This window comes from Acomys russatus, chromosome 23 (assembly GCF_903995435.1).
Source record: "Acomys russatus chromosome 23, mAcoRus1.1, whole genome shotgun sequence".
In the NCBI taxonomy this organism is placed as follows: domain Eukaryota; kingdom Metazoa; phylum Chordata; class Mammalia; order Rodentia; family Muridae; genus Acomys; species Acomys russatus.
Window position 1 is genome coordinate 3,876,491 of NC_067159.1, and position 16,757 is coordinate 3,893,247.

The 16,757-nt window shown below is 49.5% G+C and overlaps 1 protein-coding gene across 1 annotated transcript in view; it reads left to right on the top strand.

Annotated features, from left to right (window-relative positions):
- Positions 1–8,037: 8,037 nt before the first annotated feature.
- Positions 8,038–16,757, top strand: part of Vtcn1 (V-set domain containing T cell activation inhibitor 1) — a 67,022-nt gene continuing 58,302 nt past the window's right edge. The window contains exon 1 of the mRNA XM_051165902.1: positions 8,038–8,158. Coding sequence (XP_051021859.1) covers positions 8,127–8,158 — 32 coding nt within the window. The 5' untranslated portion in view covers positions 8,038–8,126. The remainder of the gene's footprint in view (positions 8,159–16,757) is intronic.

Sequence of the window (16,757 nt, forward strand, 5' to 3'; positions counted from 1 at the left end):
TACCCTTTCATGGGGGTTGCCTATCACACATCTGCACATCAGATATTTGTATTATGATTTATAACAGTAGCAAAATCACAGCTATGGAAAGCAGTGAAAATAATTTTATGGTTGGGGGTCACCACATGAGGAACTGTATTAAAGGGTCTCAGCTTTAGGAAGGTCGAGAACGCCTGCCTTACTGTCTCTGACGGCTTCCCAGCAGAAGCACGTGACCTGCCTACACACATTCCATTGGCTAGGAAGACATGACACAGGGACCAATCCTGTCAATAGGGTGGCCAGACTCCTCCTCTGAGTAACAGCAACAGTTCACTGCCCCGCTTGGGGAGTGCACACCTGAGGCCCACTGAGGATCTGGTCTTCCCACAAGGCCAACGGTGGCTATGAATGCCTAGAGTCTACGAGTGTCCTGATGGCCTCTGACCCACATGCCTCAGATACTGCTGAGAAATTAGGGCTCCCAAAGAGAGGGAAGTGATGCCGTTCAGTTTTGAGTTGTCGCCTTGGACTGCCATAACAAAGTACCATATTCCAGGCAGCTTAACCAACATTTATTTCTCAGAGTTCAAGGGCTGAAGGTCCAAGATTGAAGTGCCATCATGGTCGAGGTCTGTGAGGGGCCATCACAGCTGAGGTCTGTGAGGTGTCATCATGGCCGAGGTCTGTGAGGTGTCATCATGGCCGAGGTCTGTGAGGTGCCATCACGGCCAAGGTCTGTGAGGTGCCATCATGGCCGAGGTCTTTGAGGTGCCATCATGGGTGAGGTCTGTGAGGCCATCATGGCCGAGGTCTTTGAGGTGCCATCATGGCACTTATTCTGGGATAGAGACCGCTGACCTTTTGTAGTTTCCTCAGATGACAGAGAGAGCAGGGGGCAAGAGCGATCTCCAAGGTTCTTTCTACCAGGGCATTGATCTGATCCTAAATCACCTCCCCAAATACCCTGCTGCTCTGAGGGCTTCGACTGCAGCATGTGAGGGTCCTGTGGGTGTACCTCAGTGGTGGGACGCTTGCCCAGTGCATGCAAGTTCAATCCTCAGCTCTGCAAAAGCGGTCAAACAAAATGGATTCCAACATACAAGTTAGGAGGGGACAAATTTATCTCGGTACCCATCAAAATCTTGACAACACCTCCCTGTCAGAATGTGACCTTCTTCAGGGATAGTCTCTCTACAGAAGTAAGCATGTTACAGTGAGGTCATCTGTGTGGGCTATGAGCAAATGCGACTGGGACATCTTACAAGGGGAAACATTCAGACATACACGCGAAGAGGACAACACAAAAAGAGAAAAGGGTAAGGAGGGAAGCGTGGGCCGATTCCTCTCCCACAGCCCTCAGGAGGAGCAAACCTGCCAGTACCTTCACACTTCAGCCTGTGCGCCAGCAGGTGCCAGCTGTTTCAGCCAGCCTCCCGTTACAGCCTGCCCGGCGGCTACCTCCGTATGCCACAACAGCCACCTCCAGCTACTTGGAAGGCGATGCCTGGCTGCTGTTCTCACAGGCACCATGCCCACTCTGACAGGAGAGAGAACTGTGGTCAGATAGCGGTGCCTCCCAAGAGCCAGTAGGGAGCACTGAATTTGGAGTCAGTTGACCACAGAGTTCACCCAGGCTCTAGTGTGTTCAGCCTTGGTGAGAATTGCAAGGACTACATACAATAACGCATGGACAAGCCTGTGGGTGGGCTCCCAAGAGTCTATGTCTCCGGGTTTGGGCAGAAAGAGAAGCCAGAGAGAAGATATGGCCTCAGACACAGCTCCCCTCAGATGAAGTATAGCTCCTTAATTTTTTTCCAGACTGTGGCTTGACGCCAAGGCCTTGTGCTTGCTAGACAAATGTTCTGTCACTTGATTATATTTCCAGTCCAACTCCTTAATATTGACTAAGTAACAGCAGCCCTTACTGAACCCTGTGGGGCTTGCTGCACAATGATTACAAGGTCTGTTTTTGCTAGCCCTGCTGGATATAAGATACTTCTTCTAAATAATTGGAGGTATGTTTCCAAATAGCTGGTAGAGATAACCTTAAATCTTTCTCCATGCAAAGCAAGGACATGTGACAGAGGTGACAGAGATTTCTGTGACCCTGATCTGAGCCGTTAAAATTGCACACATGTATTAAATGTCACCCTGCCCTCCATAAAGATAGGTACAAATAATTACTATGTGTCGACTACAAAAAAATAAGTAAATAAATAAATGTATCTTAAAGGTCTCCTCTAGCAAACTGTCTTAAAATTCCAAAGCTTTGTGTACTAGTTGCTTCTCTGTTGCTGTGATAACACATCATGACCGAGGCGATTTGTAGAAGAGAGGGTCTATTTGGGCTTCCGGTTTCAGAGGGGTAGGGGTCATTCACTGTGGGGAGGCATGGCAGCAGGCAGCAGGCAGCAGGCAGGGCAGCAGGAGCAGGAGGCAGAGGATTTCCCACTTCAGATGCAGGCCCCAAAGCAGAGAGAGCACACTGGAAGTAGGGTGTGGCTCTACAGTTGTACCACCTGTGCCCAGTGATGTACTTCCCCCAGCAAGGCTGTACTCCCTAATCCTTCCCCAAACAAACTGGGAACCTACTGTTCAAATACGCGAGATTGTGGGGGAACAGCCCTCAACGTGCCACACGGTGCCAACCAGAAGCTATTGTTTTTAGGGCTGGTCTTGAATTATACTAGTACAGAAAAGAGTGCCTGAACTATCTCTTAAAGTGTATGGCTCTTGCTTCGGGCAGCTGAGCATCCCCATTGTGGCTTGTATATTAAGAGTCCTCCCTCAGGTTCGTGTGTTGAAGGCCTGTCGATGGCGCTAACTTCACTGATGGCTTAATCCATGGTGAGGTCAGAGAGCGGACTATCAGGAGAAGAGGCCTGGTTGGAAGAAGTGGGTCACAAGGCGTGTCTATGAAGATGCTATGGGGCCTCGGTGCTCCTGTCCCTTCTCCCCTGGGTCACGAGGCATGTCTTTTCTCCTTCCAGGCTGCCATGAGGTGAGCCTCTGTGTGCTCCTACACCTGAGAGCTCCAGTCAGCTGATGTTGCACTGGAACCATGAAGGCGTGAGCCAAAACAAATCTTTTCCTGTTTCACACTGGCTTATTCAGGTGTTTGTCACAAAGACAAAACCTAACTAACATGGCCCCTCTCTATCGCTTTCCTGCATTCAGATTCCATAACAATTTTTTTCTTTCTTAAAACTCCAAGCGTACATATGGCTATACATGGGCACGTGTACATAACATGTCTTACCAGAGCTCCAATTTAGAACCAGACAGCATTTTTTTTTTTTTTTTTTTTTTTTTTTTTTTTTTTTTTGCTATAGATATTAGGGTTGACTTAGTGTGCCCTGGCAATAGTGAAATGACACCAGAAGTAGCTTCAGGAGCAGAAAACACCAGAGAGCAATGTGGAGTGGAGTAAGGTGAGAGAACAGTGTGCCATTATCTTTTGCTTATGTCATAACCCGCCCCCCCCCCAATGCAGTATCACGAGACAACAGCCACTTTATTTGTTCACCCCTAGGTGAACTGGATGGTTCTGTCACCCTTGCATGTCTGGAACCAGCTGGCAGGTCGTCTGGGGGCGGGGGGGCGGGCTGTGTTCCAGGGATCTGATCCAGAATGCCTGATCTCCTTTTCCCCTTTTCACAAGGTGGCAGGATCGATGGTGGGATTGGACATCCCAAATGCGTAAGTACTCTTCCTGTTTCAGGTCCGTTAATGTGACAGAGGCAGGTGTCAGTGCGGACTGGGTTGCTCAAAGGTACCAAGATAGGACAGCATAGTCCTTGGGGCCCTTGGTAGAAGAGTCTTGAGTTTTTCTGAGAAACTCCAGGCAATGTTCGGAGACTATGGAAGTTAACATTTGTAGTTTGTAGTTTACTCTTAGAATGCAGGCTCGGGGATGCTGAGATCTGTGTTGCTTTTGTTGGTGTGCTCTCATGTGTGCACAGCAGCAAGACAGTCCTGGGGAAACACAAATGGTTGGCTCTCAACAGCTGTCATCTCTGGGGTTTAGTCTCCACCAGCTGTAAAACTCCTTCCCAAGGTTATTTGCAATGAGGGCCATCTGTGACGACTGTAGAGCCTCACACAGGTGTGATGCTCTCTGCCTGTCACAGCCAGGATCTGCGCTCCCAGAAGACATGAAACCTGCCACTCAGGAAGATGTACACTTCTCAGCGAGAAGTCTGAGTAATTCACCTAAAATATTCACAAGAGGACTTTCTGAGTCCACATGCATTAAATTTGTCTCTGTCACTTTCTTTCCCTGAGATCAATAAAGAGGAAGCTGATTTTATTAAAACAAAAAACAAATTATTTTTGCTTTCCCCTCTATGCTGAAGCCTAAAATGGCTCTTTCCCAATGCAACCAAGTCTCTTCTGCCTCTAACAGTCAGTCCAGCTCCGCAGACAGCTCCAGGAAGTGCTTGATTGATCACAAGCCGATCCCCTTTACCCGTCCATCAAGTGTTACCAAGTCCCTTTTATGGCTGGGTTGGTGCTAGGACCTCGTGACAAAGAAAAAGATGGTTTTTATCCTTCAGGACCCGGTAGAGCAGCAGGAGACAGATGCAGAAACAGGTAACGGTGCCATGGTTGTGCACTTTGAAAGGAACAGATGTGTTTATTCAACAAATATTTAATGATCACTTGTTCTGTGTGTGCTTCGAGTTAGTGGGGAACACAAAGGAGGTTAAGATACCTTTTCTGTTGTTACAGTGTGACTAGCAAAGGAGACAGACAAGTCAACAGTCACAGCTCAGAACCTCGGGAGTCAGCACCAGGATCCCGTGGGAGACCAGGGAGACCAAAAGCTGCTGGGTGCAAGTGGTAGGATGACTTCTCACAGATCTGTACAACACAAGAAAAAGGCAGGGATAGAGTCCAGGTGGAGAGACCAACCTACAGCCAGGCGCATTGGCCTGAGAAAGTCAGGCACTTCAGAAAAAGCAGTGGAGCATGTCAGGTCCACAGAGGGAGGAGGGCGCCTGGAGAGGGAAACCTGGAGAGACTGGCAGAGGCCAGAGCATAGGGCAGGAGATAGTCCATTGGATCTGCATTTAGACAGATCATTGCAGAAGCCTGTCAAATGAGCCTGAGGGGCTGCCTCGGAGGAACAATGGCACTTGTAAACTAGATTTTGTTTAAGTAGGTTTTTATGTGTGTATGTTTATTCACCGTGTGTGTGTGTGTGTGTGTGTGTGTGTGTGTGTGTGCGCGCGCGCGCGCATGCATGAACCCACAGACATCAGAAGACAACGTTAGAACTGAAGTCACAAGTGCGTGGCAGCCACCTTGTCGAATCTCAAAGAATGATCCCACCCAAATGTGGTATGTGGAGACACGTGAAGCATTTGACCTAAGGGAAGGCTCGTTTCTGCCCACCCAAGGCTGAGGGAAATTCTGGAATTCCCCCATCTCTGCTAAGAGTGCAGTGCCCTCCACCCTACTCTGAAGCCCCGCCCACCAAATAAGACTGAGAAGATAATGTCACTCCCTTCAGGGCATTCAAATCCCAAAGAGGCTGCTAGGAAACCTCACTGCTCTCTAATAAGCCCCCCCTCCCCCCATCCTCCCCCTTTCCCCCTCCCCCCATCCTCCCCCTTTCCCCCTCCCCCCAGCCTCTGACACCATCCTTGTGGCAAGCAGGACACAGTGGTTTTCAGTAGAGTTAAGTGAGTGACTAATCCGTGAGTCTACCTGTGCCCTGTGCGTGCCTTTGTCCTTTTGGGTGTTAATTAATTCTCTCTTCTCTTTTTAATCTCTCTTCGTCGGCTTATCCCCTCGGCCTTACAGAGGGCAGAGGGTACATTTCCCGTTGCCTCTACAACAGTGTGCAGAGCTGCCAGTGCTGAGAGGTGTAGCAAAGGAGAAGATGGGTGTGGCTGCAGATGGGGAGGATGTGGAGCCTCTGAGGGAGAGCCCGGTGGAGACAGGCAGCTGGCGGCTGCCTGTGTGGAGCCAGAGCTCCAGCGGCAGGAGCCGAGGATGCGGGTGTTGCTGTGTCCAGACACAGCACAGCTGAAGCAGAGCAGTGCTTGAGGGTACTCTAGGGACGTAGTACTGTGTGGAAAGTGGGCAGAAGACAGAGCCACAGCGATGCCCACCAACTTATGGGATAGTCAAGATAACCGGGGCAGGGCGGGGGCATTAGTTGAGCGTCACAGGGAACAGTGCCATGTCCTGCAAGTGCTGGAGAGGGATAGCTTCTTGTCTGTCTGTCTTTCTCTCTGTGTACACACACACACACACACACACACACACACACACACACACACACACACACACACCACAATGCCCTTTCCCATTTTTAAAAAAATATGTTTACTGTTCCAGGTTCACAGCCAGGACTGGAGTGGTGTTAGTTTGCTTCTCCAGAAATGGCTGACAGCCTTTCAGCTTTACACTCTGCTGTGACAGTGTCCACTGTATAGCCTGTGGGCTTCTCTGGTCAGCTTCCTTACAGGGTAGCCAGCTGCCTCCTGGTGACTTCCTCTCCCACGGGTTGTTGCCTTACTGGGTTGTTGCCTTGTGTTCTTCCAGGGCCTTCTTCAGAAGTCCCGTTAGTGACGCCATGGTGACGGGAGTGCTGGTGGTGAGGTCACTCTTCTTAGGGCTCACCGAGGGGCTGCATGGAACCTCTGTGCCCCTGGTCAGAATGTATAGATCTGGGGAAACTACAGCCTCCACTGACTCCAGCTTCCCAAGCCCTGGAAGGACCCATCTTCCTGGGTGCTTCATAGGTTCCAGGGCATTGCTCTTAGCTTATTTTAAGGAACCAATAGGCACATGACCTCTCCTAAACCCACTAACCCCATACGATGCTTTAGAGAAAGGCAAAGTGTTTGTCTTGAAACCACCAGGAAACTGGCCTACCTGTGCTTGACCATAGAGATCAGTTCACAGTGAAATATCCCTCTATCCTGAAGTCTTCTTTTGGCACTCAGTCCTCCCTCCTTCTCAGCTCCACTCTCTGGAGGTTCCAAACAGCCCTGATCCATTCTGGAATGGCTGCAGAAGGCCTGGGGTACCTCTCCTATAAAGTCACCTTGCCATTGAGGACATCCCCTTTCAGAGGGTAGAGGAGACAGCATGAAGGAACTGAACTTTATTCCTTTGGGAGCACCCTAGGAAGTAATCCCAGTGCTCAGGGTCTGTGGCAGGAGGATTGACAGAAGTATCGGGTAGCCTGGGCTACACGGTGAGCACACTGAGTTTCAAGTCAGCCATGCAGGGCTACAGTGTGTGAGACACATCTCAAAGGTGGGGAGGGAGAGAGGGAGGGAGAAGGAGAGAGAGAGAGAGAGGGAGGGAGAGGAAGAGAGAGAGGGGGAGAGAGAGAGAGAGAGAGAGAGAGAGAGAGAGAGAGAGAGAGAGAGAGAGAGAGAGAGAGAGAGACCTAGCAGTGAAACATCTGAATGCTAATCCACTCATCTTGAACAAATTTCTGTGCAATGTCTCCTCAACATCTCTGGAATCTCAAAGCAGCAACAAGAAATGGAGGGTAGGGGGTAGCAGGTCTCCCCACTCTCTCTCTCTCTGAAAGGAAACCAGCAGAGATTTGCTCACTTAGCCTTGTCAGAGGTCTTCAGTAACACACTAGGGTTTTTGTCACTTCGGCTCATGGCTTCTCTGTGGTGTCCCAGCATGAGTCAGGTGTGTGAGAATGACTCTATGGGAGACAACCCAGCCTACTGTGGGGCCAGCACGAGCAAGGATCAGGTGAGGGGGGGGGTTCTATCAGGGGTGATCTGGCCTAGGCACCAGCAGGGCCACCTGGAACTGCTGGCCGGTGAGCTTAGATCTCTGTGCCTAGCTCTCCCTTGTGCAGTTGGAAGACGAAGATCTGTATGAATTGAAGCCCCAAAGGTGGGGGCTGGAAAACCCCTCCTCACACTCTCACAGGTTGGGGCCTGGAAAGGCAGCCCTGGGCCTTGGCTTCAGGGAGCTGTTTCCTCATACCTCAGCTGTCCACAGCTGCATACACCCCTCCCGGCCTGCACTATTTAAAGCCAACACAAGGCAGCTCAGTGTGAGTCACAGCACCTAGGAGGGCAGCGGCAGGCAGGCTCCACTCACCAGAATCCTGCCCCCCACACTGTGGGACTGTGGGAAGGAACTCTCCCCTCACCATGGCTTCTTTGGGGCAGATCATCTTTTGGAGGTAATTCATTATCTTTCTCTCCTTCGCACCTTTCCTTCCTCCTTCCCTCCCTCCCTCCAGATTAAGAGCAGGGATGGGGTCTTGGGGAGGTGCTAAGAACTTTTAGGCTGTACCACACTTGCACCCGATCCAGGATCCAGCAGTGGGGCAGGAAGAGGTTAATAGCCAAATTCAACAGCCTCTTGGCACCTGCTCAGACTCAGGGGAGGTTCTGGTTGGTGTTTTTGTCATGGAAGGCTCATCCTTACTATGGCAGCTGTGAACTGAAAACTACATGTGCCACAATAGGGACTTTCCTGAGAGTTCAGGCACATTCAATGCGGTGGCATGGAGCTGCATAGGATGCTGGAGAGCAGGGCCTGGTGGTGGGTTGGAGAGCAGGGGCTGGTGGTGGGCTGGAGAGCAGGGCCTGGTGGTGGGCTGGAGAGCAGGGGCTGGTGGTGGGCTGGAGAGCAGGGGCTGGTGGTGGGTTGGAGAGCAGGGGCTGGTGGTGGGTTGGACAGCAGGGGCTGGTGGTGGGTTGGAGAGCAGGGGCTGGTGGTGGGTTGGACAGCAGGGGCTGGTGGTGGGCTGGAGAGCAGGGGCTGGTGGTGGGCTGGAGAGCAGGGGCTGGTGATGGGTTGGAGAGCAGGGGCTGGTGATGGATTGGAGAGCAGGGGCTGGTGGTGGGCTGAAGAGCAGGGGCTGGTGGTGGATTGGAGAGCAGGGGCTGGTGGTGGGCTGGAGAAGAGCAGGGCCTGGTGGTGGGTTGGACACAGGACACCTATAGAGCAGGCAAATGAGCTTTGATTCTATTCTGTGGGTAGAATTTTTCTGTACTTTCACACCAACACCCAACTACTGCTGCCTAAATCCCTACAAATAAAAACAAAATACAATAAAAAGAAGCAATCTTTTGCTCCCCAGCTATATTCCAGCTTCCCCCCCCCCCCACCTCAGGATATCATTTACCTTTCTGACTGAAAGAGATGGAAAATGACAGCCTCCCCCGCGACCTTTGAAATAGGTGGTGATTCAGTGTTAGGCTCAGTTCATTACAGTTTTTAGGAAGCCATGCATGGCTGGCTCTAGGGGTTATTTAAAGGACCAGTTTTCCAATTTTGATGCGTTTTTTCCAGCTTAAAAAAGAAGAGAAAAGAGGAATGAGGTGGTAGGAAGGAAAGTGGCCAATAATGAAAAATCTGTAAAGACACCAAGGGAATATCACATCCCACAGAAAATCCTTTCCCCTGAAACAGAATTCCATCGCCCTTGCTCTTGTTCAGCAAGGGGTGAGACAGAGGCTCTGCAGGATCAGCAGGGGGCGGGGTCTGGGCAGCACCCCTTCCTCACTGCTGGGCCAGCTCCCTGGAGGAGCCACAGGTGGCCACCATCTCCATCCAGAACTCCCAGCCTGTGTGAATGCCACCGGGAGCTGGCACTTTGCAAGCACCCCCCCCCACCCCCTGCTGTACACCGGGTGCCTTGTTGGCATCTTGAATCTCATTACCTCTTGTGAAGGCTCGTTAGCACCTCAGACAAATCAGTCAGTTCTTCATGGCCCTGGGGCTATATGTATAAGGGGTGGGGCGGCTTTAACCTCCCCCCCCCCCACCTCTAAAAACCCTCTGAGATGCTTACCTCTGTAGCCACCAAGACCCGCCTCCCCCATCACCCAAGCTTAGATCCCCAGGATGGGAAACAGTACACAAGTGTCTCTGTTGTTCCAAGGATAGGCGTGTGGGCTTTCTGCTGATGCATTACAACCAGCCTGACTGGTTTTACTAGAGCATCAGCCAGAGGTGGGTGTTCAAAATGTGGATCCCCCACCCTCTAAGGTTTAGAGAGCCATTAGGATCAACAGAGGCTCTTCTTGTTGGCCTTGGTTGCCTTCTTCGCCATCTAAATGTTGCAGTTGCAAAAAACAAACAAAACAAAACAAAAACAAAAACAGGGGCAAACCATAAGGATGACAGACTGTGAAGGCGGGGGGGGGGGGGGGGGGCTGTGCTCACCTCAACGGGAAGTGGGACCAGAAAGCTTCGCTCTAGATACAAACAGAACCTACTTGGGGAAACCTGGTATCCTCGCTCAGTGCCAACAATCCTCTCCCTTTGCCATAATCCCTTTTATACATAGTAACACCTTTCATTAATAGTTCCAGGGCATAGCTCATGAGAGGGCCTGCCATATTCTGCAGACCCAACATACTGCTCCCTTAATAGAGAGTTTAATCCTTTCAATCTCTCTCTCTCTCTCTCTCTCTCTCTCTCTCTCTCTCTCTCTCTCTCTCTCTCTCTCTCTCTCTCTCTCTCTCTCTCTCTCTCTCTTTCTGAATGCATGCTTCCTGGGGGTAGACTGTCCTGGCACAGGAAGAGCTGCGTGATCCAGGCTCCCCTACCATCATGGCGGTCCACAGAATCAGCATTAGCCCATGGAGCATTTGTCAAGTGCTGCCTGGAGGCCAAGGGTGGAGAGGTTGGGATCACTCATGTGAGGGTGGATGTTCTAGTGAAAAAATATAACAGGGTGTCTGTTCTCCGTTGGGTGTTGCATTAGGCACTGAGACAAAGACGACCAAGATGCCGAGAAGTGTATGGCCTCACAATAAAGAAAGATTCTCAAAGATGTCATTTGTTTGTTATGGGGCGATAGACTCAGGATGCCATGGGAGCCCTTCTTTGCACAATTCGCTGGGGAAGTTTTCCCAAGACAGATATCTGGACTGCTTCTTTAAAAAATGAGTTAGTGGGAACCAAGTTAAAAAGAGTGAGAAAGACATTCTATGTACTGGGTAAACTAAAACTCTAGAGCCAGCACAGAAAGCTGCTTGCTACTTAGTCACACCATCACAAGGTAAATTCTGAGACATGCTGAGGAATGGAGCAGGGAGGTGACACCAGGTCACACGAAGCCTTATCTACCAGACTGGGAGCTATGGACTGGTGATTGGTGGTGATTGGCCCTCAGAGATTCTCCAACAGAGAACCTGACTTTTCACCATAGGTAGGCAGAAGTCTGGAGGCGATGAGAGCAGGTGGGGGGGGGGGCAGTTGCTGTCCAACCGATAAGGATGAGGAACAGAGAAAGACAGTAGAGACGTGAGGATGAGAAAGGGATTCGGGGAACTTGAAGGAGAGGTGGATACAAGATAGCAGAGGATGAGGAGATGAATGAAGGGCAGATCCTGGAACGAGTTTTCTCACCCTGGATAGGGCAGAGTGGGTTGAAGAAAAGAGATACAATGAAGGAGTTCCATACTTTTGGTGTGTATTAGTTTGAGATCCCCCTGGACCATCAGATGATGATAAGAAAGGCACAGAAAACACAGGGAAAGAAACTAGGAGGAGTCAGGGAAAGAAACTAGGAGGGGTCAGGGTTAGGGATTCAATGTGAGTATCAACAGCTGTCAGGCAGGAAATGGTTGGCTATGTGGAGGCATCTCCTAAGGAAAGCCCATAGGAGGACAAAGGGGCCAGTAGTAGAGAGAAGGAAACACTGACATTTAGGGATATGCAGAGAAGGGAAGTGGAGAGAGGCTGCATGTTCAGAGAGGTGGAGAGATCAGAACGGAGAAATCACAAACATCAGCAGAGTAGATTTCACGGGCCATCAAAGTCTTGGGCTCTATGAAACCTCTGTGTTCTATCTGAAGTTATAGAAGAAGATATGACAGATGGAGATGTCCAAAGAAGGAAAAAATGGGTATTTCTTTATCACATGAAAGTAGCTAGAACAGATGATGGAGACTCCCGGAGCCTCCTTTGCTTAATCATCCTTGCCTCCGATTTCAAGCTCCACCATCAGACAAAATGTTTGGCAGCACCATGTAAGCTCACCTGGGGAGTCTTACCCGGCAGAGCTCAGCCTTGACCAGGTTAACACTGCAAACCCCACAGAGAGCGTAAAAGACAAGTTCAGCTTTCATCTCTTGGAGCCTATTAAACTGAAGGGCCCCATGAATACTTGGGTATCACCTGAACACAGGTCCTTCCCACTTCTGCCTGCTGCAGTGACTCTCGCTTCCTTCAACAGCTGGTCCTGGTGTCTCTTCAGCTTTGAGGACGCCTTTGGCTTTTTCTAGGTACCTTAATTGCCCCTTTATGCTCCCAGTCAGACTTGCTTATAAGTATCTACCTGTTCCTGGTGTTCATCTGCTTTCTTCACAAAGAAACTTCGTCATGCTCTTTTTTTTTTTTTGTTCAGGAATAAGGGAACCGTTATCCCCATAGAAACCTATCCTATCTGGGCTCTGGCTTTAGACTGCCTGAACTGATGCCCTGCTCAATTGAAGATGCTTAACCTCTATAAGCGCCAGTTTCCCCACCTGTAGAATAGGGCTGACGACAGTACATAACTGCTAGGGTTGTGTGAATGGCATGTGATAATTACGTACGTGACATCCTAATGTTCTGCAAATGACAACTACTACTCCGTTCATATGCAAGTTCCTCTGTGATGCCCGTGACAAGGATGGCTTGCCATAAAAACCTATGCACATGCGCACACACGAGCATGCCGTCGTGACCAAAGGACATTGGGTGTTTCCACTACTACGTTTGGTCTTAGTTTTTATACCTGATCTTAGCCAGAAGACTGAGAAGTGATATCATTGGTTATCAGTGATTAGATGTGGGGTGTTTGTCAACTTGACACAAGTTAGGGTCATCCAGGGGGAGGGAATCTCGGTTGTGGGGTTGCCTTTATCAGATCGCCTTTACGCAGGTCTATGGGACATTTTCTTGATTAATAATTATGTGGGAGGTCCCAGCCCACTATGAGCAGTGCCACTCCTGGGGAAATGGTCAGGGGTTGTGTATGAAAGCAAACTGAGCAAGCCACGAATAGCAAGCCGGTCAACAGCAATCCTCAGTGGTTCTTCATTAGTTCCGGCCTCCAGGTTCCTGCCTCCAGTTCCTGCCTTGACTTTCCTTTAAGGTAGACTGTAAGCTGTAGGATGTAATCTCCCTACCCCCACCAAGTTGCCTTTGGGCAAGGTGTTTATCACAGCAATATAAAGCAAACGAGGACAGTTTCTTACTAAGCCCACAGCTCATTTTTTCCCTCCTTGGCAGGCTGGCCAGGGAGCTCCTGAGGGATCTGCTCTTCTCTCTACCCCTGCCTCTCAATTCTTGGATTACAGGCACATTTGGGAACACCTTACTTTTATGTGGGTGCTGGAGTTTGAACCTCTTATTCCCATAGCAAGTGCTCTTATCCACTGAGTCGTCTCCCCACTCCCTAAGACAGTCTATTTTAACAATGTTCTATTCACAGAGGTTTTGTTTTGTTTTTCGAAGGGAGGGGTGGAGTCAAGTCTGTCACATCTTTCACATCTGTCTATGAATCTGAGACTCAATCATTCTCTAACCCTGAGGATTTGAGGGTGAGATTATTTCATGTCTGACTGCAGAGTTGAACATCCAGACACTGTAGCGCGGGGCGTCCAGGTAAGCGTGGGAGGCCCTACTGTGTGTGTGCCCAGCCCTACTGTGTGTGTGCCCAGTTCAGCATCTACACCTTCCAATGATATAGTGTTGATAACAAATGTCCAGCAAGGGAAGCTAAGTCTCCAAGGATCAAAGATGTCTGAAAGAAGTGATATATCGGGATAACCAGAGGACTCTAGGCGTTTAAGCTCAAGGTAGTACAAAGAAAGTGCTTTTTATTCTTATTATTAAAGTGAGCAAAACATGAGGTGACGTTTACAGTTGGCTTAAGCAAAGGCAAATGTAGCAAGGGACTCGACCTGGTCTTATATGTCATGTTATCTCTGGTCATGTGAAAAGAGCTAAGAATATTTTTCCCAGGCCTTTGTCATTTCCACAGAGATAACGTAGCCATGTCAGGGCATTTTTTAATGTCCTTTTTTTTTTTTTTTTTAGGTGTATTTATTAATCACGTAACTGTTTTTAGAAGACTGCCTTATGGAAAGAACATTTTTATACTCTGTCCCATTCTTACTTTAAGTGCACGGCTGTCCTGCACAGGCTCCCGCAACAAAAGCAACGCCCGCCAGAACACAGTTGGAGCTATGGGCCAATGACCAAGCACTCTGTGATGCTTACTTAGCTGAACCACCTCATGCTCCTGTCCCCATTTCATAGCTGCAGGTACTGAGGTGCGTTGATTGAGTCCCTGCCAGCCAATGCCGGGAACACACGTTTCCTAATGTGCTCTCTACTGAGTTATAAAGATAATTTTCCCAACCAGCTTGCTCCATCTCCTGCCACTGAGGCAGCACTCACACCAACACTGGCAAACACTCACGTCCTCAGTGGCCAGTGGCTGCCAGGGGCAGAAGACTCTCTAGCAGTTCTCAACCTGTGGGTCGCAACCCCTTTGGCTGGGTGGGGGTGGATTGGATGACCTTTTCACCGGGGTTGCCTAGGACCATCAGAAAACACGGGCATTTACAGTACGATTCATAACAGTAGCAAAATCGCAGTTATGAAGCAGCAAGGAAAGTAATTTTATGGTTGGGGGTCAACACACCATGAGGAACTAACTGTATTAAACGGGCCACAGCATTATTAGGAAGGTTGAGAACCACTGATATAGATGGTAAACATAGCATAGAGCTCTGGAAAACCAAAATAAAGTGTGCAGCTCCCCCGGGGCTATGCAGTTAAAGAACCACAGACACTTGTAAAGTCCCATAATACTAGTGACCTTGTCGCCCTAAGAAGACTGCTTTAGCCAAACATCAGGGATCTTCAGATCCGAACATCCAATGCCTCATTTATGTTTGCCCTTGACGTATGGAAAAACCTGGGAGTTAGTCTGGCCCCTCCATCTTTCAATTTTCTTGCTGTGTGACCCAAGTAAGCTAGTCAACCTCTTAATCCTTATTCCTCGTGTAGCTTGGATATTAATTGTTTCCTAGCCTTTAGGGTTGATGTGAGAGCTGACTGGATTGATAAACAGCATACCCCTGTGTTCTGCAGAGCTGGCACTGGTTAGGTCCTGCTTCCCTGTGTTTTAAGAGAAAAATGGTGACTTGGAGGAAGGTCAAGATCATTCCAAGAAGAACTTTTGTGTCCAGAATGTTCTAGATTTTGCTGGATCTGAGATGTTTTCCTTTTAGTCCTTGCTCCATGAGACATAGGAGAACTCTCTGCCCTTGGAGATGTTGAACTGGGTGGACTTGAAAAACCACATACCTTGCCACAGTCACCCCACTATTCCAGGTGTGGACCCCTGGGAGTTGTTTTTAAAAAGCACACACTCAGCCCCCTCCAGATCTACTGAACTGGAGCGCGCCCAGCGAGCCACATTCAATAGTCCCTCCAGTGCCTCCGATACCCACCCCGGCTCACAGAGCCTTGCACAGCGGCTCCCCCTCAAGCCCAGGATGCTCCAGCAAAAGGTCAGAGGTTTAGTCCAGATGGACAAAAATGTCACACTATGTCAATTATCATATGTCATTTCTCCTTAAGAAATGTTTAAAAGACTAATGGACGGGTCTTGATAAAAGTGAGTTTCCACAGGTGAGAAGCCTGGTTCTGTTTGGCTTTATATTCACTTTTTGAAATCCCAAGCCAACAATACTTCAAGATTTATGCAGCACAGATTCTGGGCTCACTTCCGCTTGTCCCAGCATGACAGTAACAGGAGAAAAATTTCCTCTCCTTTTTCTGTAGATTTAAAATGATAAATTTCATGGAATAAAAACCAAGGAAGATTCGAGAGACACATCAGTAATATCTGGGGGGGCATCGAATGGCTCCACTTACTACCTATCCTGATGTCTAGTTGGGCTTTCTTCGCGCTCCCGCTCCCAGCACGGCCATTCTGCACACCTTGTCTCTCCTGTCTCTCTTCAGTCCCCTTACAAAGCCAGCCCTTCTCCCCACCTGAGTCTCAGATAATTGCCTGGCTTTATCCTTCACTGAGAAAATGGAAACTAGGAGGCAGGTAGTCCTTCACCCATTTCCCAGCCGCCACACTCGCGGATGCCCTTTCCTCTGGCCTCAGGATAGACGTCTGGGTGCAGTCAGTGCTGCTACCCAGCACGGTCAAAGGTCAGTTCCACGTGCTCCCCATCTCTCTCGTCAGTTCAGCTCCTGCACACTTCCTCTAGCAGCTGCCATCCATCTCCCCTGCACCTCCATCGCCCCAGTCAACACACAGCCCGGATGTCAGGATTTTCCATCTTAAAAAGAAAAACTGTCTCTCAGCCTCATAACCGGGCTACCCATGCCACCCTGCTCTTTCTCCCCTCAGCAAACTTACTGCATGACTGGTGTACAGGGATGGTTCTGGTTGGTACCCTGGTGATTCTGAACACAGTACAACTAGCCTGTCTGTCCATTCCTGGCTTAAACAACCTTCTAGCCATGTGGCCTTGGGTGCTATTCTCTTGGTTGCTGAGCTGATACCGTAGAATCCTGTGGCAATTATGCAAGCTGGGTTTGATAAAGCACTGTTCAGTGGCGATTCCCTCCCATTGGATTTTTTTATCCCCCCTGGACCAAAATTCTACACCTGTCAGTGCCTCGTGTCACCTCACGCTGCCACATCCAGTGCTTGCTCCTTTCCTCTCTTGTTTGTCTTTATAACAGCCCTCAGTACAGATGACCTATGACCTCCTGGAAATTGCCTACACTTTTCTGGAGTC